The 26,063-nt window shown below is 44.7% G+C and overlaps 1 protein-coding gene across 1 annotated transcript; it reads left to right on the plus strand.

The window, feature by feature from the left end:
* Window positions 1–2,171: 2,171 nt before the first annotated feature.
* On the plus strand, window positions 2,172–25,247 carry spinb (spindlin b). Its single transcript, XM_034691941.1, is given in 8 exon segments — window positions 2,172–2,280; window positions 14,002–14,303; window positions 14,305–14,329; window positions 14,487–14,535; window positions 16,874–16,968; window positions 17,054–17,209; window positions 19,330–19,563; window positions 20,531–25,247. Coding segments are annotated over 7 exon segments (789 nt in total). The 5' UTR covers window positions 2,172–2,280; window positions 14,002–14,273; the 3' UTR covers window positions 20,731–25,247.
* The last annotated feature ends 816 nt before the right edge of the window (window positions 25,248–26,063 follow it).

A 26,063-nucleotide genomic window follows, 5' to 3' on the forward strand; every position in this document is an offset into this window, starting at 1 on the left:
ACAATCGTATGAATTTCATGTCAAAGAAAAAAAAAAAAAAAAAACCTAAGATGTATATTTGAAAATAAAATGTGGGCACCCTTTCTGCAGCAAGCCTGTTATGCACTTTGTGTGTGAAAAATAAATCATGAGACTGAAACATCTGGAGTCACATGAATGAGCAGATGTAACGACAAAAGTCAGCTCAAAAGCTGATCAGCAGCGATATATATTTTCACTACATTTCTCAACATAGACTGCATAATAAATGGACGTAGTATCAGTGATGTCTCCTATCTGTTCCTGAAGCACTGTTTTGAGGCCAATCATCAGCGGGCGCCATATTGCTGCTGCCGAGGGATTGTGATGTAAAGAGGCGGGCTTTGAGCCTCCTAGCCAACAGCTACAGTGTTCCTGCCTGTCAATCAAGTCAGCTGTGCCTCTCATTGGAAGACTTGTAATCTCCATATCTTTGATGTTACCGTGTTGTGAAAAAAATTCACCCCCCGTACAGTGTGTGCCGATTGAGACATGAGCTATCCAGACTACACTCGTCTTTTGAACCAGGCTGTAAACATGTTTATTTCTGCTGTAAAGATCGTCTTCTTTGAATGGGTGTGTATGTGGTTTCTGGTGTTTCTGCAGCCAGCCTCAAGCGGATCCTTGATGGTCTGCCGTTTTAACACTTCCGCATTGGACTCATATTTTTAGACCGGAGGTTGCTGCTTGGTAGGACCTTGTGACGGTACGCTGTAGGGTGGAGCTTGTTACCGCGGAAACACACAAATTCCCTACTGTATATATATATATATATATATATACATATATATATATATATATATATATATATGACTTATATAGGACTTTTATGACACTGTGGTAGCGTCTGCTTTCTTCTATGCAGTGGTCTGCTGGGGAGCAGGGAGCACAGACGGGGACAGGAAAAGACTTAACAGACTGGTCAGGAGGGCCAGTTCTGTCCTGGGCTGTCATCTGGACTCCATAGAGGAGGTGGGTGAGAGGAGGATGTTAGCCAAGCTGACATCCATCATGGACAATCCCTCTCACCCCCTGCATGAGACTGTGGGGTCCCTGAGCAGCTCCTTCAGCAGCAGACTGAGACTCCCACCCTGCAGGATGGAGTGCTACCGCAGGTCCTTCATCCCATCTGCAATCAGACTGTTTAACACCAGCACTGCTGTGTTCCGTTAATCAGCTGTTCTCATTTTTCATTACACTACATGGAAGTTACTATGTGACTTGGCACATTCACAAATAACTACTGTATCCATCTGAATCACACTGTTCTTCATACTGTGTATGTTTGTTTTTAAATAACCTGGTGCATTTTTTATCGTGCAATAACTTACCTTATCTATTTATCAGATAGAAGTGTACATAGTGTGTATATATCTGTAATAGTTGACAGATTTTATTTTATTTTATCTTATTTTTATTTTATTTTATCTTATTTTATTATATTTTACCCTTGTCATTGCTATTATTACTGTCATTATATTTTTTAACTATGTTAGTACATTGTTGTATTCCCCTGTCCCGTGTTGTAAGCTGCTGTAACAAAAGAAATTTCCCCCAACGGGGTACAAATAAAGTATATCTTATCTTATATTATGTTACATAACATTATTATTCTAAGTACAACTCATGGTCATATTAAATACCCATATTATTTGTATTTATCACTTAATTTGTCATTACCAACCATAATCACACCGTGTCAACCTGTAATACTGCCTGTATTTACTTCTATTTAATTTAGATTCCATTTGTAACATTGTATATGTCTAAATTGTATTCTAGCTTTATTTATCTACTTTTATTTTTACTTATTTAACTTAATTTTTATTTTTACTTATTGAAACTTCTTCTTGATTGTACTTATGCCTGGGTTGCTGTAACAACTGAATATCCCCCAGGGGATCAATAAAGTAACATCTTATCTTATCTTATCTTAATAATAAGGATAATAGGAGGGTTGAGTCGCATGAAAAAAAAAGGAAAGTTTTTAAAAATCAAACAATTCATATTACTTATTGATTTTAAACTAAATAAACAACTAAATACAAAGCTCCTACACAATATAAAGACCGAATGTGACACTCATAATGCATCAAAATCCACAAACCTTTTATTTTGAAGAGCACGCTACCTGATTTCCGGTTACGCACCATTTTAACTTGGCGCGCTTGACGCAGCGGAGAACCAAACGGAGGTAGAGCGGATCAATTTGGAGCTACGGCGGTTGATCGGGATTATGCGGCGACACTGATTGCTGCATAGGTAAGAATCTGCGGACCCCGGGTCCACCTAGGGGGGCCGGGTACCTGGCTGTTAGTCTGCTTTCAGGGTTTTACCTTAAACCAGCTAGCATAGCGCCTGAGTGTCCCCCCCCTCTCAGACCTCCCCTCTCCCTTTGTTCGCTTGCGCCTTTTTTTTTTTGCTCCGATGCGGGTTTTTGTAAATACTGGCGCAATATGGCTGCCGTCTGATGAAGGGGTTTGACCAACTGTGCCTCCACTTCTTGTGATAATGCAGCGTGATGTGAGGAGGGGGGTTTGTGTGATCGTCAGGTAATTAAGGAGGGTCAAGTGTGACCTCTGCCTGCTCATCTTCATCCTCATCCTCAGCCAAAACAAGCAGCAACTCCTCTCTACAACAGAGACACTCACACACTCACACAGAGAGAGGGACAGCCTGCTGATATGTTAATGTGAGCTGCATGTTATCATGTGTTCAATCACAATGAGGATGCAGGAGGAGCAGGAGGACAGAGAGCTGCAGGTCTGTGCGTCAGGTAAACTCAGGTGAGGTCACTTTGTAGTCCACTCAGATCTGGATGATGTTTGCAGGTGAGGATGAATATCAACATACAGACAATCTGCAAGAACTGATCACCTGTGATGTCTGATTACATGAAGAGTAGAAAGGGTTAAAACAATCAATCAATCTTTATTTATATAGCACCAAATCACAACAAATGTTATCTGAAGAGCAGGCCTAGACCTTACTCTAAGACCCAACATCAAGACCGGATCAGATCCAGTCCCATCTTCCAGACAGGACTCAGTCTGATCTCATCTTAATCCACCATGAGCAGAGCACTTTGCAGCATTTAGCAAGTTACAGTGGCAAGGACAAACTTCCTTTAACAGGCAGAAACCTCCAGCAGGACCAGACTCATGTTAGACACACATCTGCTGAGACCGTGTTGGAGAGAGGGATAGAGGGAGATGAAGAGAGAGAGAGATGATAGTGGGGTGACGGATAGTAGTAGTTGTAGCAGCTGGAGTCTGGCACGTCCACAGCAGCAGAGATCCAGAGGAACCTAGGAGACAAGGGAGCTCAGGGACTCCAGAAAGGTCTATGGTTAGTAACTTTAATGGGACCGGGAGAGTTAAAGTAAGTGTTGGGGGGGAAAGACAGGATCCCAGTGTGTCAGTCTAAGCCTATAGCAGCATAACTAAGACCTGGTCCAAGTCTGATCCAGCTCTAACTATAAGCTTTATCAAAAAGGAAAGTTTGAAGCCTACTCTTAAAAGTAGAGAGGGTGTCTGCCTCCCTGACCCTGACTGGTAGATGATTCCAAAGGAGAGGGGCCTGATAACCGAAGGCCTCTACCTCCCATACTACTTTTAGAGACTTTAGGTACGATGAGCAGGCCTGCATGTTGGGAGCGTAGCGTTCTAGAGGGGTAATAGATCACTATGAGCTCTGGTGTCTGATCATTAAGAGCTTTGTAGGTCAGAAGAAGGATTTTAAATTCTGGTCTAGGTTTCTATCTATGAAGATGGGGCTTGTGTTTACAGCTTGCTAACACTGAATATAGCACATTTATACACTGATATTGAAATTGATCTTTGTTATGATTTTCTGGCTCTAGTTTCTCACAGTCCTTTTGTTAAAGCATTATGTTGAATGACATTTCAAGGCAAGGCAGCTTTATTTATAGAGCGCATTTCACACCTGAGGGCAACTCGATGTGCTTTACATTAAAACATTAAAAGCATTGGAGACATTCAGACAAACATTCACCAGCACAATTAAAATGACAAATATAATAAAACAGGAAAGGAAAATTTGAATATTTTAAAAAATAAAATAAAAATTTTAATTTAAAGTTAGTTAAAATAAGCTAAGATAGGAAGGCAGTGTCAAATAAAAAAGTCTTAATTGATTTAAAAGAGGTGAGAGTTGGAGCAGACCTGCAGCTTTCAGGGAGTGTGTTCCAGATATGTCGTGCATAATGACTAAACGCTGCTCAAGATACGATTTGGAACGCTACGCTACAATAACATACCCGATAAATGTCCCACGCTAACGGTAACAACGCAATCCTGCTGTCATTTATAAGTTGCGTGACGATCATGTAATTATACATCATGATCATCAGTTGATTTTCAGAAGGTGTTCCAAAAAGATAAAGCACACAGTTAATTAGCAATGCTATTAGCAAAGTGGTGACGTGGTGAGTCTGGCACGTCCACAGCAGCAGAGATCCAGAGGAACCTACGAGACAAGGGAGCTCAGGGACTCCAGAAAGGTCTATGGTTAGTAACTTTAATGGGACAGGAAGAGTTAAAGTGAGAGACAGGTAGAAAGATAGGATCCTAGAGTGCCAGTTCCCCCAGCAGTCTAAGCCTATAGCAGCGTAACTAAGAGCTGGTCCAAGCCTGATCGAGCTCTAACTATAAGCTTTATCAAAAAGGAAAGTTTGAAGCCTACTCTTAAAAGTAGAGAGGGTGTCTGCCTCCCAGACCCTGACTGGTAGTTGATTCCAAAGGAGAGGGGCCTGATAACTGAAGGTTCTACCTCCCATACTACATTTAGAGATCCAGAGGAACCTACGAGACAAGGGAGCTCAGGGACTCCAAAAGGTCTAAGGTTAGTAACTTTAATGGGACAGGAAGAGTTAAAGTAAGAGACAGGATCCCAGTGTGTCAGTCTAAGCCTATAGCAGCATAACTAAGAGCTGGTCCAAGCCTGATCCAGCTCTAACTATAAGCTTTATCAAAAAGGAAAGTTTGAAGCCTACTCTTAGAAGTAGAGAGGGTGTCTGCCTCCCGGCCCCTGACTGGCAGATGATTCCAAAGGAGAGGGGCCTGATAACTGAAGGCTCTACCTCCCATACTACATTTAGAGATCCAGAGGAACCTACGAGACAAGGGAGCTCAGGGACTCCAAAAGGTCTAAGGTTAGTAACTTTAATGGGACAGGAAGAGTTAAAGTAAGAGACAGGAACCAAGTGTGTCAGTCTAAGCCTATAGCAGCATAACTAAGAGCTGGTCCAAGCCTGATCCAGCTCTAACTATAAGCTTTATCAAAAAGGAAAGTTTGAAGCCTACTCTTAAAAGTAGAGAGGGTGTCTGCCTCCCGGACCCTGACTGGTAGATGATTCCAAAGGAGAGGGGCCTGATAACTGAAGGCTCTACCTCCCATACTACATTTAGAGACTTTAGGTATGATGAGCAGGCCTGCATGTTGGGGGCGTAGTGTTCTGTTCTTTAACAGGCAGAGACCTCGAGCAGGACCGGACTCATGTTAGACACACATCTGCTGAGATGGAACTGCTCCTTGGTGATCTTTGTTGTCGTCATTTTCTGGCTCTAGTTTCTCACGCACAGTTTGTTGTTGTCGGCGTTCTCATCATGTCATGACGATTTCTCTTTTGACTCTGTAGTTGAACTCTGCATATACTCCCAAAATAAATCACATGGAAGTGTTTGAGAAATGGTTCTGAGTTAGGCGGTGAGATAATGATTTAACGGACAGTATTCACAGCTCCAGTCTTTATTCTTCAGAGAAATAGAGGACACCTGGAGGTAAACCAAGCTCTGTGATTGCTGACACAGCCTCATGACGGGGTTTGCTATTCGTGTCTCCTGATGCCTGAATTCTTGTTGAATAGCGTCCTTCAGAATAAAGTTATAAACGAGGAGAGGCAGCTTCTCTCCGTCTGATTGGATGCCTTTGGTTGAATCTGAATATCTCAAACACAGCAGCCACTCGAGAAGCTTCTGTCTTTACATTTTGAGTAATGAACTCTGCGTTAAGTTTAGTTTTGCTCCGCCTTGTTTGTGATCTCTTCCTGTAAGTGTCTTCCTTCGATGGATGCTTAAAGGCGAGCTGTCACAGTCTCAGGAGCTGCCTGGTCTTCCTGACAGCGTCTTGTTGTGCCTGTGTGGATCATGTGACAGGTCTGTAGCAGTAATTACACGGTTTGTCCTCTGTGTAAACTGCCTTTAAAGCCCAGCACACATAATGGATGTGACTCCTGGAACACGAAGGGTCGGTCTGTTAACAAATAATACTGATGTTTAAATGAAAGCACTGAATGAACCAGAGAGCTTATTAAAGCCTTTCATCGCACTGTATCGAGACCAGCGTCCCCAATATGGGATTCTGGATGGACTACAGATATGACGCTTTACTCAAAGGTCCAGCAGCAGTAAAGAAAAGCTTCCTTTTAACAGGTAGAAACCATAGACTGTATAATAAATAGACGTAGTATCCGCAACTAGGGCTGTCAAAATAGCTCCAAAATGATGTTCCAATATTCGCTCTAAAAAACCCAGAGGTTCGAACCATTCAAATATCTATATTTGTGCATTATGTCAATAACAGGTGGACAAACTAATACAAGGAGACATAACTACTTGTATATGTATTTTTATTTAAGATATAACATGCCTAAAACATACCTACACATTACAAAACAAGTAAAGGACCTAATGGTCTATACCGTGACACTTTGAAGCCCGGAGACCTCTCCCTCGCCCCCCTCCCCTCTCTGTGTGTAATGCTCTGAGTGAGTGCTGAACAAGACTTCTGTGAGCAATTAAAGGTCCTGACTCTTGTCCCTAATATAGGCAGGCTTCATTCAGTGATTGAAGCAAATATTATTAACATTAATTGAAGTTAAAAACGAAAAAGTAGTCCACTTACATTCTTGGCGCTTGTATAAAAAAAGAGGAAAAACTGCATTTTATCCCAGGGTCACTGATTGTTGGGCTCTTTTAGTCCACTGTCAATGTAGGGTCTTAGGCCGGACAGGTTATTTGCCAAAAACACAAGACAGTCCACATGTGAAGAGGACAGTCCACATGTGAAGAGGACAGTCCACATGTGAAGAGGCCAGTCCACATGTGAAGAGGCCAGTCCACATGTGAAGAGGACAGTCCACATGTGAAGAGGACAGTCCACATGTGAAGAGGACAGCCCACATGTGAAGAGGACAGCCCACATGTGAAGAGGACAGTCCACATGTGAAGAGGACAGTCCACATGTGAAGAAGACAGTCCACATGTGAAGAGGACAGTCCACATGTGAAGAGGACAGTCCACATGTGAAGAGGCCAGTCCACATGTGAAGAGGACAGCCCACATGTGAAGAGGACAGTCCACATGTGAAGAGGCCAGTCCACATGTGAAGAGGCCAGTCCACGTGTGAAGAGGACAGTCCACATGTGAAAAGGACAGTCCACATGTGAAGAGGCCAGTCCACACGTGAAGAGGACAGTCCACATGTGAAGAGGCCAGTCCACATGTGAAGAGGACAGTCCATATGTGAAGAGGACAGCCCACATGTGAAGAGGACAGTCCACATGTGAAGAGGACAGCCCACATGTGAAGAGGACAGCCCACATGTGAAGGGGCCAGCCCACATGTGAAGAGGACAGCCCACATGTGAAGAGGACAGTCCACATGTGAAGAGGACAGCCCACATGTGAAGAGGACAGCCCACATGTGAAGAGGACAGTCCACATGTGAAGAGGAAAGTCCACATGTGAAGAGGCCAGTCCACATGTGAAGAGGACAGTCCACATGTGAAGAGGACAGTCCACATGTGAAGAGGCCAGTCCACATGTGAAGAGGCCAGTCCACATGTGAAGAGGCCAGTCCACATGTGAAGAGGACAGTCCACATGTGAAGAGGCCAGTGCCGATCAGACAGTCCACGTGTGAAGAGGCCAGTCCACATGTGAAGAGGACAGTCCACATGTGAAGAGGACAGTCCACATGTGAAGAGGAAAGTCCACATGTGAAGAGGCCAGTCCACATGTGAAGAGGACAGTCCACATGTGAAGAGGACAGTCCACATGTGAAGAGGACAGTCCACATGTGAAGAGGACAGTGCCGATCAGACAGTCCACATGTGAAGAGGACAGTCCACATGTGAAGAGGACAGTCCACATGTGAAGAGGCCAGTCCACATGTGAAGAGGACAGTCCACATGTGAAGAGGCCAGTCCACATGTGAAGAGGACAGTCCACATGTGAAGAGGACAGTCCACATGTAAAGAGGCCAGTCCACATGTGAAGAGGACAGTCCACATGTGAAGAGGACAGTCCACATGTGAAGAGGACAGTCCACATGTGAAGAGGCCAGTCCACATGTGAAGAGGACAGTCCACATGTGAAGAGGCCAGTCCACATGTGAAGAGGACAGTCCACATGTGAAGAGGACAGTCCACATGTAAAGAGGCCAGTCCACATGTGAAGAGGACAGTCCACATGTGAAGAGGACAGTCCACATGTGAAGAGGACAGTCCACATGTGAAGAGGCCCGATCTCTTTTTATTCACTGTATTCCCAGCGGAGGAAAAGACGCGTTCAGAGCGCACTGAGGATCCGGGGACGGAAAGATTTCTCTCTGCCGTCTGCTTCACGCTGTGCATGTGTGACTCCTGTGACCTGTCCCTGACCCGTCATGCAGTGCGCCCACTCACAAAGCAGCCGCCGATGTGTTTTTTTTCCACAGTTGAATATTAATTTTCACAATCGAATCTCCGTTTTTTTTAAATATTCGAATATATATTAGAATTTAGAATATTCGTTGACAGCCCTATCCGCAACGTCACCCATCTGTTCCTGAAGCGCTGTTTTGAAGCTTATCGTCAGCGGCAGCCATATTGGAAATGTTGAACTCAACTTAACTTCCTGGCTAGGGCGGGCTTTGAGCCTCCTAGCCAACAGCTACATTGTTCCCACCTGTCAGTCAAGTCAGCTGTGCCTCTCCCTCCGTACAGTGTGTGCCGATCGAGAAATGAGTTATCCAGACTACACTCGTCTTTTGTACCAGGCTGTAAACATGTTTATTTCTGCTGTAAAGATCGTCTTCTTTGAATGGGTGTGTATGTGGTTTCTGGTGTTTCTGCAGCCAGTCTCTAGTGGACGCTCTAGGAACTGCAGTTTATAACACTTCCGCATGGGCTTCGTATTTTAAGACTGGAGGTTGCCTCTTCATTTTCTCTCACTTTTCCTCCTTTGTTCTGCTAATTCGGTACAGAACTCTACAGGAGCTGTCAATCAATCATCTTTATAACATCAAATATTGTATTTTATTGTATTTTATATTTAAATTTAGCTATTTAAGAGTTGGAAGAGAGAAACAGCTTCTCGATTTTCCTGTATGTCCTCGTATGAAATTGACAATAAAAACCTTAGAATCTTGAAATAACAAAAAAACTAGACTTGACATAAACAGCGTGATGAGAACAAACAACAACAGAAACTGTGTTTGAGAAACATTCATTTATCATGTATTTAAGTGTCACAGTTCGACCCATGTTCCATCTGTTATCATGGAGGAGGCGGGGCTTATGACCCATACTGCAGCCAGTCAGCAGGGGGAGCTCTAAACCATGTGACTTCATGGTGAGTGAGCACAGCTGACGGGTTGGTAGAGATGGAGGTGTGCTCACACTAAGGAGTCAGAGCGCCCCCTGCTGGTCAAACCATGAGAAGCCTTCTTTTATAATTCTGCTCCAGTGACAGGTCCGTACTGACTCTAACACTGACACGTGTCCCTGCCGTACTTTAAGCTCTGAAATGCTCCGTATCACCTCACACAGCTGATGATGTCTCTGTGTTTCCGTCTGACACACTTTTGTCCTTGCAGCCGTGTGACTCCTGAAAGCAGCAGCAGCAGCAGCAGCAGCAGCATCTCTAAATCTTGGGTCCTCTAACGATCAGTTTTTGAGTCAGTGTCCTGAGCTGTAATCCTTCACATCAGATCTGTACCTCCTGCTGGCTCTCTGGTCTTAATCCCCCCCCCTCCCTGCGCCCCCCCCTCAGTTCGGTCGATCCCGGTCTGATCAGAGCCTGTGCTGCTGCCGGGTTGTGTTACTGCAGCGCTGCATGTGTGTCAGGGTGTGTGGTTCAGTGGTTTGTGTTGCAGTTGTGCTCATTGGCGTGCAGCATGCAGCAGCAGAACCCCCCCCCCCTGTTTATCGCTGTTTTTATCAACAAGAAGCCGTTATCTGCAGAACAGCAGGAGGAGTGTTTCAGAGGGAAATCATCCTGTATCATTTCTGCAGTTTCCCAGCAGTGCTCTGTGTGTTTGTGTGTGTGTGTGTGTGTGTGTGTGTGTGTGTGTGTGTGTGTGTGTGTGTGTGTGTGTGTGTGTGTGTGTGTGTGTGTGTGTGTGTGTGTGTGTGTGTGTGTGTGTGTGTGTGTGTGTGAGTGACCTTGTAAGACTGAGTACGTCTGGATTTTATTCCTCCCTGCTGCTGCTGATAAACTTTCCTCTGGTTTTGGTGTTTCTGGTTGGTTTGAACCTTCTGTTGTCTTTAGACGACGTGAATATCATTTTTTTATAAACCTCACAGACGAGAAGTGATGAAGCGTTTATGAAGGTTTGTCAGCGTGAGCTCCAAATCTACAAACAAGGAACTGAAATGAAGTAAGAGATGAGATCCAGCTGTAATATTTCAGACAGCTGTCTTCACTGAGACACAGCTGCACATATTCAACCATGAAGGCTTCATCAATTTTGGAGGAAGTAGTTTTATCCTTTGCAAAAACGTAGAAAAAATTCTTGACCCCTGACCTCTGACCTCTGACCCTGTGGTTGGCTGACGGGCTGCACATCTTTGTCAAACAGTAATCAGTTCAGTCGCAGAGCTCAGAGGAGGAAAAGATTAAAGTTTAACCCGGTGCCGACTGAGATCTGTCGAACATTCACTCCTTTTGAGAAAAAAAACAAAAGGAGAACCTGAAAACCGACTTCTGTCTGACACGTGAAGAGAAACCGCTCACTGACAATTAGCTCATTAAAAGAATCATGAATGGTCTCAGACTTCATCGAAACCTGTGTTATGAACACTGGAGCTTTTAGAGGAGCCTCAGTGAAGAGCTGCTGTCTCTGCCTGGTTAGATTCACTCAGTCAGCCTCATATCAGCCGATGATCTCAGAATTCTAAAATTCAGCACTCTAGAATTCTGAGATCAAAGCCGGAATTCTGTCTGTGATCCCAGCATTCTAGAATTAAGAGTAAGTAAGTAAGTACATTTTATTTAGTATAGCACCTTTCACAGAATAAAATCACAAAGTGCTTCACAGGAAAATATCCAACACATTAAAAGAAACAGACAATAGCATAAATAGAACATTAGTCTGAACACAGTGAGTCGAAGGCCTGTTTAAATAAATGTGTCTTCACAAGTTTTTTTAAAGGCGACAACAGATATAGCAGAACGGACATTTACAGGAAGAGCGTTCCACAATGTCGGTGCCACAACTTCAAAAGCACGGTCACCTTTTGTTCTTAAGCGCGCTCGAGGGACAACCAGCAAGCCCTGGTCAGAAGACCTGAGTGACCTACTGGTGAGGTAGGGGTGGAGCAGGTCGACGATGTGATCAAAGTCAGTATTCCAGCTTGGATCTCAGATGTCTGGAATTCTGTCTTTGATCTCAGGATTCTAGAATTCAGCATCCTAGAATTTCGGCTTTTGATGCTGAGATCAGAGTTAGAATTCCGGCTTTGATCTCAGAATTCCAGAACTCTGACTTTGCATCTCAGCATTCTAGAATTCAAGAATTCAGCATTCTATCAAAAGTCAGTATTCCAGCTTGGATCTCAGCATTCTGAAATTCTAGAATTCTAGAATTCAGCATTCTAGAATTCCTGCTATGATCTCGGTGTTCTAGAATTGTGACCGCAAAGCCAGAATTCTGCCTGTGATCTCAACATTCTAGAATTAAGAGATCGAAGTCAGTATTCCAGCCTGGATCTCAGCATTCTAAAATTCTAGAATTCTAGAATTCAGCATTCTAGAATTCCTGCTATGATCTGGGTATTCTAGAATGCTGAGATCACAGTCAGAATTTTGTCTGTGATCTCAACATTCTAGAATTAAGAGATCAAAGTCAGTATTCCAGCTTGGATCTCAGCATTCTAGAATTCATCATTCTAGAATTCCTGCTATGATCTCGGAATTCTAGAATGCTGAGATCAGAGTCAGAATTGAATAAATAAAGTCAGACCTCAATTTTTTGTAGTGGCCCGGCCCCTGATCCCTTCTTTCCAGTAGCCCTTCCTCTTTTGCTCTATTGTGCTGCAATACAGAAATTTCAATATATATACAGTATGTTATTAAAACGGAGGTTCCTAAACCCTTCTTTTTTAATTCTTTCTTACCATTATTTTCAAATATAAGTAATGTTAAATTTGACATCTGATGACTCCTTTGAACTATTTGGATCTTTCCTCACCCTCATCGTACCCGCCCACATTTCATTGCTCTAAGAGATGCCTGTCTGACGATGTTTAACCCTAAAAATGGCTGTAAAAGAAAATCTTCGGGGGTATAGAAAGCCGCATTTCCAGTAGCAAATGCAACTTAATTATCAAAATCCATGTAATATTTAGCAGTAAATAACGAGGTGTAAAATTCTCCCTCGAGGGGAATTGACAAAGACTGACAACAGTTTAAAGCTTTGATATAAATCCAGTTTGACTTTCTCAGACGGTTAAGTCGGATCTTCCCTCTAATTATAATAAATCTTTTGGCTGCGAGTCTTTCCCTTCTTCATCGTGCCCAAACTTGTCCTTAACGGGTCTCTTTTGTCACGAATAGAAACAGAAACTCAAAACTGCGACCGACCAGAGACGTTGACAGTACACTCCTCCCATGTTGAAACTGAGACCAATAGTAGTATCTGTAGCAGCTGTAGTCTGCAGCGTCAAACAGGAAGTGCAGTAAAATAAGGGAAGTTAAAGGTGACATATCATGCTTTTTTCATCAACATATATTGGTCTAAGAGGTCCCCAAAACATGTCTTTAAAGTTTATGCTCAAAAAAACACTTTGAAATCAGATTTTGGTCTGCCTGAAAATCCCTCTTCTTCAGCCCTGCTCAGAACACTCCGTTTTCTCTCTGACCACTCCCCCTCAGGAAGTGGGTGTGCCCTCGGCTCTCCAGCACGTTGATCTAATGTTTACATGTTGGCTGAATATACACGGCTGCTCACAGACCCGCGTTACTTCAACCCTCTGAATCTGATCCAGAATCTGATCCTGACGGAGAGGCGCCTGCAGCAGGACCTTTCTGAACCATTGGTCACAGATTTAGTGTTTCTTGTTGTTTTATTTGTCAGTATGTCGACGTGTGTCTTGGTACACAGCTACGAACATGTAGCTATGTGGCTATGCTAACTAGCGCTAGCACTTTTCAATGATAAATAAAAATCATCCACTAGATCTTCAAATCTGCAGACGTGGGGAGTAAAACCGACCTTTGTGTTTATTAAGACAGCCTACAACTAGCATGCCTCCCTCCTAAGCTCCTTGTTAGCACACATGTGTGCAGGGAATTAAAAACAGAGGAGGGGTTGAGTTGTATTTTATACAGTCTATGGGCTGAACAAGCTCCGAGCTCTGACTTCCTGTTACAGACCGGATGGCGTTGTGACGTATGAAAAACACTGAAAACTGAAACGGCTCGTTTCACGCACATTTACAGAAAGGTGGAGAAATCAGAACAGGGGCAGAATGGATTCTTTTCATTTTCAAGGGGTTTGTAGACAGGGACACATATTTCAGGTAGAGAACCATTAAAAAGTTGATTTTGTATGATATGTCACCTTTAAGTCTTGAATGTAGAATACTCATGTTTGTTTCTCTCTCTCTCTCTCTCTCTCTCTCTCCCTCTCTCTCTCTCTCTCTCTCTCTCTCTCTCTCTCTCTCTCTCTCTCTCTCTCTCTCTCTCTCTCTCTCTCTCTAGGTTGAGCACGCTGTTTCCTCATCCAGTCCATCAGCTGAGAGGTCACCTCAGTGTCCAGGTCTCAGTCTGTCCCGGCCTGGATGCAGCCTGCCCAGGGCTCGGCCTAATTCCTGGTGCTCCTTTCCCACCACCTCCTCCCTCCTTTCCCTACCCTCCTCCCCCCTGCCCCTCCCTCCGCCCCCCTCTCCTCCAACCCAAGTCTGGTGCTGCTCACATCGACTCCCAGCATTTAGCCTGGACCAGCGGCCTGGCTGGCTGCCCCCCTCAGGTGGATGAATGAAGACCCCATTCAAGAGCCCAGCGGCCCCGCGGCCCCGACCAGACGGGGGTGAGTTGCTGAAAACGTCTCAAAACAGAAATGAAAGAAGAAGGAGGACGTTGAGATAGTAGTGTCCTGTTTTTCTCCTGACTCACTGAGCTCTGATGTCCGATGGTCCTTGAACACACCGTCTCTGACTGATAAATGCTGGATGTTTGTGTTTCAGGACATTCAGGCGTTTCTGCAAACATGATGAAGAAAAAGAACACACACAAGTAAGTCTGAGGGACGATAAGAATACAAGAGACACAGGATGTAGAAACCTTTTATTTAAAGATCATTTAGGATCTGATAGGAACTCTGACAGTTTGGGAATGACTTCATTGAGTTCAGCAGCAGGCAGCCACCAACAGGCGGTAACGTCTGCAGCGTAATGACGTCAGACCCAACAAATCAAAGTGCTTATTTTTGGCTCTGATTATTTGAAGTGTCTGACGCCGTCACAGAATATACTCTTACAGAAATACTCACAGCCCTTTGTTAGAGAGAGACATTTCTTTTAACACCTGAGACATCCATCTGTCAGCTGTTACATCACTCTCCTCAAAGCCCACCAGTGCTGCTCCTCTGACTGAACATCAGTTTAACTCTCAGCAGGAAGATGTCTTTAGTTGACTTTAGACTCCACTAAACACACGTGTAACACCTTTTAACCACAGTCTGTATAATAAATGGACGTAGTATCCCGGACGTCACCTGTTTAGAAGCCGATCATCGGCGGGTGCCATATTGGAAATGCTGAACTCAACCTAACTTCTGTGGAGCTAGTGTGAGGTAAAGAGGCGGGCCTTTAAGCCTGATTTATACTTCTGCGTTGAATCGACGGCGTAGCCTACACAGAGGCCTACACACGCAGCAGATTAGGGGTGCAACGGATCAAAAAACTCACGGTTTGGATCGGATCACGGTTTTGAGTCACGGATCGGATCATTTTTCGGATCAGCGAAAAAAGAAAAAAAAAAGAAGACAAGACAAATATAACTTTGTCCTCCATTTATTTTGTAAAACACTTTGCCAATTAAATAAAAACAACATTCAACTCAAAATGTACTGCATGTGCAAAGCACCCTATCTGTGGGCCCAGTCCTGCCTCATTCACTGCATTCATGGCATGGCAAGTGAAGGAGCAGAGGAACCTCAAAAGTTTCACTCTATTCTTCTTTCAATCGCTGATTTTCACCGTCCACTTTTCTTTGAGCTGCAAACTGTGAACACACCGTTTTATTCTAGGGTCCTACAGCTGGCAAAGTGCCAACATGTGAACTGCTCCAGAAACGAAAGTGAAAGTTAAAAATTGCATTCGCAGCAGTGGACTCTAAGGCTGTTTCCGAAACGGCCTGCTACATACTACTTACTAATGTAGTAGGCAGTAGGTATTGCCTACTACATACTGCGTTTGAATTTAGTATGTAGTATGACTGTTCTGTTCGATCTGTCATGCAGCATGCTGAGCCAGACTTCGCTGGATTTCCGGTTTCGGAAAGCGGAAGTAAACAACGGCGAAGCCGATAAATAAAATGCTTATTTAGCATCCATTTATGATTTAAAAAGTTAGGAAGTGGTTTATATGTAATTTGATAACTTTCACAGCACCCAAAAACTGATTTCCTCCCTTCAAAAAATGAGGAAAAAGAAAAAGCAGAATGAGCGCTGTGCATTATGGGAAACAGTACGCGAGGCAGACTGGTCCGATGCATGCTGAGATATTTTCCTGAATTAGTAGACATCCGGGGAGTTTTGGCTTACTGCAGATTTTGCTGTTGTTCACATACTACTTACTACATACTGAATTTTGGACATATCAGTACGTACTGCTAGTATAGTAGGCGATTTCGGAAACAGCCTAAGCGACCCAGTAACAGCCTGTCTGCGTATCGTTGGCATGGAGACAAGTACCGGTAAACACACGGTGACCCGACCAAAACACAGAGTGAAGGGATAACAGTTCGGGGGCCATAAATAGACGGCCGGATGTGGTCCGCGGGCCGCGTATAGACGGCCTCTGGTCTAGTGGGTGCGCAACGGAGTTTCATAACGTGGCTCAAGCACATTCAGCATTCACTGTATTTCACAGGGAAACCAAAATGCTCCCATACATGTGACTTACAAGATGCAGGAGGTTTTTCATGTTCCTCTGCTCCTCCACTTGCCATGACAACAGCTGCGCTTGACGAGTGAGTGTGGATTGAACATGCGGTCATCATGTGAACACGCGCAACTTTTTTCATCAACCGATCCGCGGACCACGTCCGTGCCGATCCGTGGAGAGGCATCCGTACGGATCACGGATCAACGATGATCCGTTGCACCACTACAGCAGATGCAAACTTTCTCCAAAATGTAACTACACATGGAATCGACGCGGATCGCAAGCCCTGTGATTAGTCCGCTCGACGGCATTGTATTTCTGTTTTTACGGCACTTCCGGGATCCCTGATTAGGCCACACATGGGCTGTGTATTTCATCTCCTCCTCTCTACTGGAACAAAACTTCTCCCTACACCTTCTCTCATCTCACCATCGTCTTCTGTCATCTTTCTGTCGTCCCTGCAGGAAACAGAAAACCAGTGTTGGCCCCAGTAAGACTCTGGCCCAGCCCAGAAGGAACATAGTGGGCTGCAGGATCCAGCACATCTGGAAGGAGGGCAGTAAGTTCTCGTTCACCGTTAAAGCCAGCATCTTCACCTTTACTTGTTTCCAGTTCAGCTGACTAACTAACCTGTTTCCTCTCAGGTAAGTCGTCCCAGTGGAAGGGGACAGTCCTGGACCAGGTCCCCGTTAACCCCTCCCTCTACCTGATCAAATACGACGGCTTCGACTGCATCTACGGTCTGGAGCTGTACAGTGATGAGCGGGTGGTGGGGCTGGAGGTCCTGCCCGACAGAGTGGGTAATGAAACAAACCCCCCTCAGACACTGTGACCCCAAACTGTGTAGAAGATTTAAAGAGGCGAATAAACAAACAGAGGCAGGTAGAGACAGACTGACTTTGAGTTCAGAGGAACAACAGGTGAGGAGATATTTGGAGATTTGATTCGTGGAAAAGTCTGAGTTCAATATTTGTCAGGTCGGTGAGCACGCAGACGACTCCTCAGTTCATCTCCTGAGTCATGAGAATATAAACACTGATGAGCTTTCTGATATAGAGAATATAGAGGAGGAGGTTACTTCTACCTGTGTGTAGATTCATTTTAAAGGTGACATATCACGCTTTTTTCATCAACATATATTGGTCTAAGAGGTTCCCAAAACATGTCTTTAAAGTTTATGCTCAAAAAAACACTTTGAAATCAGATTTTGGTCTCCCTGAGAAACCCTCTTCTTCAGTCCTCCTCAGAACAGTCTGTTTTCTCTCTGACCACGCCCCCTCAGGAAGTGGATGTGCCCTCGGCTCTCCGGCACGTTGATCTAATGTTTACATGTTGGCTGAATATACACGGCTGCTCACAGACCCGCGTTACTTCAACCCTCTGAATCTGATCCAGAATCTGATCGTGACGGAGAGGCACCTGTAGCAGGACCTTTGTGAACCATTGGTCACAGATTTAGTGTTTCTTGTTGTTTTATTTGTCAGTATGTCGACGTGTGTCTTGGTACACAGCTACGAACATGTAGCTATGTGGCTATGCTAACTAGCGCTAGCACTTATCCATGACAAATAAAAATCATCCACTAGATCTTCAAATCTGCAGACGTGGGGAGTAAAACCGACCTTTGTGTTTATTAAGACAGCCTACAACTAGCATGCCTCCCTCCTAAGCTCCTTGTTAGCACACATGTGTGCAGGGAATGAAAAACGGAGGAGGGGTTGAGTTGTATTTTATATTTTTTACGGCTTGTTTCACACACATTTACAGAAAGGTGGTGAAATCAGAACAGGGGCAGAATGGATTCTTTTCATTCTCGGGGTGTTTGTAGACAGGGACACATATTTCAGGTAGAGAACCATTAAAAAGTTGATTTTGCATGATATGTCACCTTTAAAGTGAGTGAGGGGCCGTGTCCACTACTCAAACCAAAAGTGATTCAGCGTCCTCGCCGCAAAAAACATCCTCAACATCAGCTAGATTCTGTCTCAGCGCTCTCAGTTGGAAACAGTTCAACTTTTAGAACACAGCCACGCTCATCAACGTCACTTCCTGATCCCAGACCAATCAGAATCAAGAAAGGGCGGGACTTCTTAAATCAAATTTGTGAACAGCAATGGCGGAGGTCCTTACAGAGGAGAAAAGTTATCACATTCTTTTTTTTGAGGTACAATTTACAAGTTTAGAGCTGCTGCTAACGTCCAAATTCCACCAGATCCGTGTCCGATCCGTCACAGCACCAGATCTGATAGGTTTCTATTCTAGTCAATGTGTTAACTTCCACTGGATCCACTCCGTTGTGTTCTGGCTGCGTCTCTGATCCGGCAGGTCAGATCCCTCCGGATCAGAGACGCAAGACTTCTGGATGCACAACGCATCAATCTCAACAGAGCAGATGGAGCGGGACAGGAAGTCAGGTTTCAACAAAACAAAATGAAAACATCCGGTTAATTTTCAGAATAAAACACACTGTGTTATCACCAGATCGTACTTCACTTAACTACAACAACAAACCAAAGTCATGAATAAAGCAAATATGAAGCATACAGAGCTAACGGTCACTTAGGGAAGCGGAAGTGCCGTGGGAATACTTTCATGAGCTAGCAACAGTAAACGCTGGAGAGAAGCGCTCTGAAAGTGAAGTCGTGGGCGCTGCCAGCAAAAAAAAATGGCTGCAGTGAACCCGGCACCTTAGTCCGACTCCTTTCACACACAGTCAAAAGCACGAGGCAGACTCGGTATACACGATCGACAAAGAGACGACAGAGTAACCCTCACTGAACCTCAGGGAGCGCAGCGAGTCAGAGTCAGCTGCATGTTGGGATGTGGAGGCAGTCAGCTGTGGTGAATGTCTGAGTGCAAACAAACTTTACATGAATAATTGACGACCCCTCTAACTTGAACTTCTCTGTGATTGGTCCAGCTCCGGCCCGTGTGAGCGACTCCATGCTGGCGGAGACGATGATCGGGAAGGCGGTGGAGCACATGTTCGAGACGGAAGACGGGCCGAAGGAGGAGTGGAGGGGGATGGTGCTGGCTCGAGCTCCCATCATGACCGCCTGGTTCTACATCACCTACGAGAAGGACCCGGTGCTCTACATGTACCAGCTGCTGGACGACTACAAAGAGGGAGACCTCCGCATCATGCCCGACTCCAGTGAGTGAAAACCAGACCTGGTTTAGTTTAGCCTCTGATTCAATCATCAATCTTTATTTATACAGCGCCAAATCACAACAAGGTTATCCTCAGACTCTTTCCAAACAGAGCAGGTCTAGACCGTACTCTATAGTCTATTATTAACAAAGACCCAACATCAAGACAGGATCAGATCCAGTCCCATCTTACAGACAGGACTCAGTCTGATCTCATCTTAATCCACCATGAGCAGAGCACTTTGCAGCATTTAGCAAGTTGCAGTGGCAAGGACAAACTTCCTTTAACAGGCAGAAACCTCCAGCAGGACCAGACTCATGTTAGACACACATCTGCTGAGACCGTGTTGGAGAGAGGGATAGAGGGAGATGAAGAGAGAGAGAGATGATAGTGGGGAGACGGATAGTAGTAGCTGTAGCAGCTGGAGTCTGGCACGTCCACAGCAGCAGAGATCCAGAGGAACCTACGAGACAAGGGAGCTCAGGGACTCCAGAAAGGTCTATGGTTAGTAACTTTAATGGGACAGGGAGAGTTAAAGGAAGTGATGGGGGGATGAGACAGGATCCCAGTGTGTCAGTCTAAGCCTATAGCAGCATAACTAAGAGCTGGTCCAAGCCTGATCCAGCTCTAACTATAAGCTTTATCAAAAAGGAAAGTTTGAAGCCTACTCTTAAAAGTAGAGAGGGTGTCTGCCTCCCAGACCCTGACTGGTAGATGATTCCAAAGGAGAGGGACCTGATAACTGAAGGCTCTACCTCCCATACTACTTTTAGAGACTGTAGGGACGAGGAGCAGGCCTGCATGCTGGGGGTGTAGTGTTCTGCTCTTTAACAGGCAGAGACCTCGAGCAGGACCGGACTCATGTTAGACATCTGCTGAGACTGATTCGGCTCATTTAGTTTTTAAACAGACGTTTGAGTTTCATGTTTGATCCTCTGACGAGTCTCTCCTTCCCCGTCTTCGTCCTCAGATGACAGCGTAACAACAGAGCGGGAGCCCGGCGAGGTGGTGGACAGTCTGGTGGGTAAACAGGTGGAGTACGCCAAAGAGGACGGCGGGAAGCGGTCGGGGATGGTCATCCACCAGGTGGAGGCTAAGCCGTCCGTCTACTTCATCAAGTTCGACGACGACTTCCACATCTACGTCTACGACCTGGTCAAGACCTCCTAAGACCGGGTCTGGGGCCCGAAAAAAGACTTACTGAGACCTGCCTAGACCCAGTGACACCCACTACGACCCCCCCTGCCCACCCGTGAAGAAAACCTAACGCATCCTGACTCCCCACGATGGACGGTGACGCCTGAGACAGTCTCCTGTTTTGTTCGTGAACGCCTTCAGAGAGAGACTTTGATCCTTCAAGTCTGCAGAAGACTCCCTGAGGTGTTTCATCATTTCTCATTCATCATTGTCCGGATTTCTTTACCTGTCGCCTCCTGAAACTGGTTCTGACGGCCCCCGAAGAAGACCAACGATCCTTTGGAGCGAAGATGAACCAAAACCTGTTGAGGTAAAATCTGGTTTTTCGTTTGAAGAAGTCCTGCAGCCTGAGACATCCACAATCCTGACTCCCCTCTGCACCAATCTAAAAGGTCTCCAAAATGCTCCTTTCAGAGTCACAGAGCCCCCGCCCCCCCTCTTTCCTGAAACCCTGACAGACCCATAGAGACCTCAGCTTCAGAGGGAGGTGAACCAGTCTGAGTCTGCCGGGTTAATGAAGGGATGGGACTTCAGGTCTACAGGTCCCCCCCTTTTTGGTGAAAGTGGACACAAAGGAGAAACTCTTATCCAATCAGAGAGCCTCTCCCTGACCCCGCCTCCTTAAGGGTCTGAAGGAAACGGCAGAGAAACAGAGGACACAGACTCTTTTCTGTTTTCCATTCTTTTATCATTTGTCTTTTTGGTTCGGCTGTTGGTTCCTACATTACCCAGAATGACTTTAGGGTGAGCTGTTCGGCTGCATCAGCTACACCTGGACGGCCCTGTAGCATTGTTAGCTTCCCCAGTAACACCAGTTAGCTGCTAGTCACACGTAGCGCTTGTGGCAGCGGAGCTAAACGTGCTAACAAACTGTTTTATCTTGAATGGAGACAGAAGTGAAACCCTCCCGTTTGTTCTGTTTTTTTTGAAGCGTTAAACTCAAAGGTTTGAGTTTTTATTTGATTTGTGCCAAAAAATGTTCAGAAAGTGTTCCAGACTGTGGATGACCCGGATGAAATGTCGTCTCTCAAACATCATGGACTTCAGCGGGGACCAGAATCAGTTTCTGCTGTTCACTCTTCTCTTCCTTTTATATCAGCGTCTGTATAGTTTCCTCTTTGTTTCTATGTTTATACCAGCCGGCACAGGATCGCCTTCTCTTTGTTTATTATCCGCTCCACCTCTCGTTGTTCTGTGGATACTGTAAATAACCTGGTTAGCTGTCAAAACTGTCGTTTGCTGGTTTAAAAAAATCATCAAGTTCCCTGAAGACTGAATCCTAACTGGAGCTCGAATCAGTTTGTGTGTGCGTGGGATTAATTCTGTTCTTAGGCTGTTTGCTGGATGACAAATCTCTTCGTTCCTTTAAGGAAATGATGCTTCTTCACAACAACGCCCCCTCCCTCCCCCTCCCTCTCCCCTCCTTCTTTCTAAACAGGGAGGCTTAAAGATACTGCGTCATATAATTCACCTCTCACACTCCTGGTCTTCTAGAATATGTAGCTCCACCCACTACTGTAGGCGCGCAAGCATTGCTACCAGTGGCGTTAGCGTTAGCATAAACAGCCATGTTGCCTGATCCACATCTCATGTGCCTGAAGGGACTCGGAGACCTGACACAAAATGTTTAGAAGAAAGTTCCCAAACAGGTTGTTCTCATTCTGGATCCAGGCGGTTCTAAATCAAGAAGCATCTTGGTGTAGCCGTCTTAAGAGTCTTAAGAGTACTCACTCATCATAGAGTCAGTTCCAGAAGTACTCTCAAAGTAATCTCCGTGACTCTAGAATCCGACATTCACACGTGTCTATCAGGGCTCTAGAACCACTAAATGTTCTGACTCTGGAGCGCTCTGGATCTGGTTCAGACGTCTTTGTTCTCAGTCTATGGTCGGTTTTAATTTATTCCTCATGATTCTGGATTAGACGACCTAAAACATTTAAGATTTCCTAAGTCTAGATCTGGCACTTCCAGATTCAAATTTTCTAGAACATGTTTTTATCTTCGATTCTAGAATCTGTTTTGTTATTTTTAGTCGACGCCACAGAGGACACGAAAGCTGACACTCAGCTCAACTTGAGTTTCTGTTCCACTGAGAGAGTCTGGAATGATTTCACCTCTACTGCTGCTCTAGAATCATTCTGTGATGTTCTGAAACATACGCCATCAAACTTTTGAGACTTTTCATGTTGAAGTTCTTGAACATGAAGATTCCGGACTGAGGGAGTGTGTTCTTTAGGAACCATGAAGTGTCATGGGACCCACATCTTTAGATTCCGACAGGGTCTCAGGATGCGGTGTTGGATTGTGAGGGATGTCTGAATTCTAGCATCAGCTCTAGAGCTGGTTTGAACCAGACTTTTGAAAAGTTCTCTGGCATGTTTTTCTCTCAAAGAGATCTTCAGAGTCCAACCCACATACTCTGATTCCAGACCCTCGTTACAGACTGAGTTCACGACAGGAACATAACTCACTTCTGGTTCAAGAACAAACATCGTATCAGCTGACTTGCTGCTCTAGAATCACTCTGATTTTCTGGATTGATCTACATTTTTGTACACAAACATAAAAGCTAATTGCGGGACATTTGCTTTACTAACAACACACTACTTCAGGTCACACTGCTCGGTTCTAGAACACACATCTGTTATTTGTTTTCCTCATGTCTCCTGGTCTAAGATTAAGAAAGCTAAATACATTACAAAGACTTTAGAACACATGGATCATCTCTGGACCCGCACAGCTTCATTCTAGAACGCCCCCCTGCTGGTGGGAGTGGAGCCTGACTGGAGCGTTCCAGAACATTTGACACACGTTAGAATGACTCATTCTGATTCTAGAATCCAGGATGAATGTCCGTCATTGCTGCTCTAGAACTGTTTTGATTTCTGGAATGTATCCAGTCAAACCGTGTCGAGGGAGTCGTGGGACAAACACAAACAGAGCAGTCGACACCAGGTTTGATACGTTTGCTCATGTTCATAGAAACGTAACATTTTTCCAGAACTTCTGGCGGTTCTAGATTTGCTCTCTCTAAATTCTCAGCTATGAGGACAAGAACATTCTGGAACACACATTTTGATGACTGAACATTCTGATTCTAGAATGCGTCTGTTTGGGAGGAGTGGACCTTTCATCGTATATTCAGTTCTAGAAGTAATCTCAATGTAATCGCCCTGACTCTAGAATCCAACATTCACTCATATCCATCAGGGCTCTAGAACCAGTTTAGTTTTAATGGTTGAAGATCAACGTGTGTGCTACTGAGGGGGGAGAAATCTAAATGTTCTGACTCTGGAGCGCTCTGGATCTGGTTCTTTGTTCTCAGTCAGCGGTCGGGTTCACTTTATTCCTTATGATTCTGGATTAGACGACCTAAAACATTTAAGATTACAGAACTCTAGAGCTGGCACTTCTAGGTTTTTCTAGATTTGGTTTCTTAAAATACACGAATACAATCCCAGAGAGCAGAACGTTCTAGAACATGTTTTTATCTTTGATTCTAGAATCTGTTTCGTTGTTTTTAGTCTACGCCACAGAGGACACGGATACTGACTTTGCAAATCAGCTTTCTGGACCTCACAGCAGACCTTTTTTAGTGGAACTCAGTATCAAAGTTATTGAAACAGTCAGCTCCAGAATCCAGACTACATGACAACATGACTACTGGTTTTTAGCCCTCCTCCTCTTCTTTCTTCGGTTCCTTTTTTAACATGTTTCTCCTGACACCAAGGCAACATGATTAAAAATCAGTTCGTTGTGAGTGATTGACGAACCTCACATTTACCATGGTCCTGGATCTTGTGGGAGTGTTACCCATAATGCACCTGGCTTCTTGGCGTTAAAGGGTGGGTAGACTCCTGGGTGGTTGTGGGGGGGGGGGGACAGAACCTGTGTCTGGGTGGATCCTCAGCCTCCATGACGTGGACATCGGTAGTCGTCTGTTCAGGAGCCAACACGCTGTTGGTATTTTACAGAAGAACATCAAACTGTGTGTGTGTGTGTGAGAGAGTGTGTGAGAGAGACTGTGTGTGTGTGTGTGTGTGTGCTGTCGATCAGCCCCTGTTCAGAGCAGTGTTGTTTTTGCATGCCTATATTCTAGCTCAGTGTAAATCGATGTGAGTTGCATGTCAGTAGTTTTGAGTTGTTCGGCTGACTCCTGTCTGTTGTGGCTTCGGGTGCCTTTTCTGTTCTTTCTTTCTGTTCGTTTGTTTTTTATCTTTCTTTCCCTGTTCTTTTGTACCGTGTGTCCCAGAGGCTGATGTGTGTTTTTGAGGTTATTAAGCAAAAAGAAAAGAAAATGAAGAATATTCTCCTGGAAAACAGGTCTGACAGCGGTCATCAGGGTAAACGACTGCAGCCATGATGACGGGTGTGACGTCTGTTTTGGGGCGGATTGTCCCTTTAAAGAGTGCCAACTACAGATGCCAGTGTTGTACAGCAGTGAAAAGCTCACACTATTTACTAAAATAAACCATTTCTCTGTTTTTTCACTCGTGAGTCTGTCACTTCTTTCTGGATTTAGACTTCCTGTTTGTTACAACATCATGTTGATCTGTTGAGAATATAAACACTATCAGTCAAAAGTTTGGACCCACCTTCTCATTCAATGTTTTTATTTATTTTAATTATTTTCAACATTGTAGATTAAAACTGAAGACATCAAAACTATGAAATAATCTGGTTTTGCCATAATCTGGATTACAACAGGAGTTAAACAGGACTATCCATTGTGTGCTAACCCTACCTCTGAACAACACAACTGATGGTCTCAAACACATTAAGAAGGAAAGTCATTCTACTAATGAACTCTGGACAAGGCTCATGTTCATTAGAAACCATTCCAGGAGACCACTTCATGAAGCAGACTGAGAGAAACCATTCCAGGAGACCACTTCATGAAGCAGACTGAGAGAATACCATTCCAGGAGACCACTTCATGAAGCAGACTGAGAGAAACCATTCCAGGAGACCACTTCATGAAGCGGACTGAGAGAAACCATTCCAGGAGACCACTTCATGAAGCAGACTGAGAGAAACCATTCCAAGAGACCACTTCATGAAGCAGACTGAGAGAATACCATTCCAGGAGACCACTTCATGAAGCAGACTGAGAGAATACCATTCCAGGAGACCACTTCATGAAGCAGACTGAGAGAAACCATTCCAGGAGACCACTTCATGAAGCAGACTGAGAGAATACCATTCCAGGAGACCACTTCATGAAGCAGACTGAGAGAAACCATTCCAGGAGACCACTTCATGAAGCAGACTGAGAGAAACCATTCCAGGAGACCACTTCATGAAGC

The sequence above is a fragment of the Notolabrus celidotus genome, chromosome 9, assembly GCF_009762535.1.
Source record: "Notolabrus celidotus isolate fNotCel1 chromosome 9, fNotCel1.pri, whole genome shotgun sequence".
Classification (NCBI taxonomy): domain Eukaryota; kingdom Metazoa; phylum Chordata; class Actinopteri; order Labriformes; family Labridae; genus Notolabrus; species Notolabrus celidotus.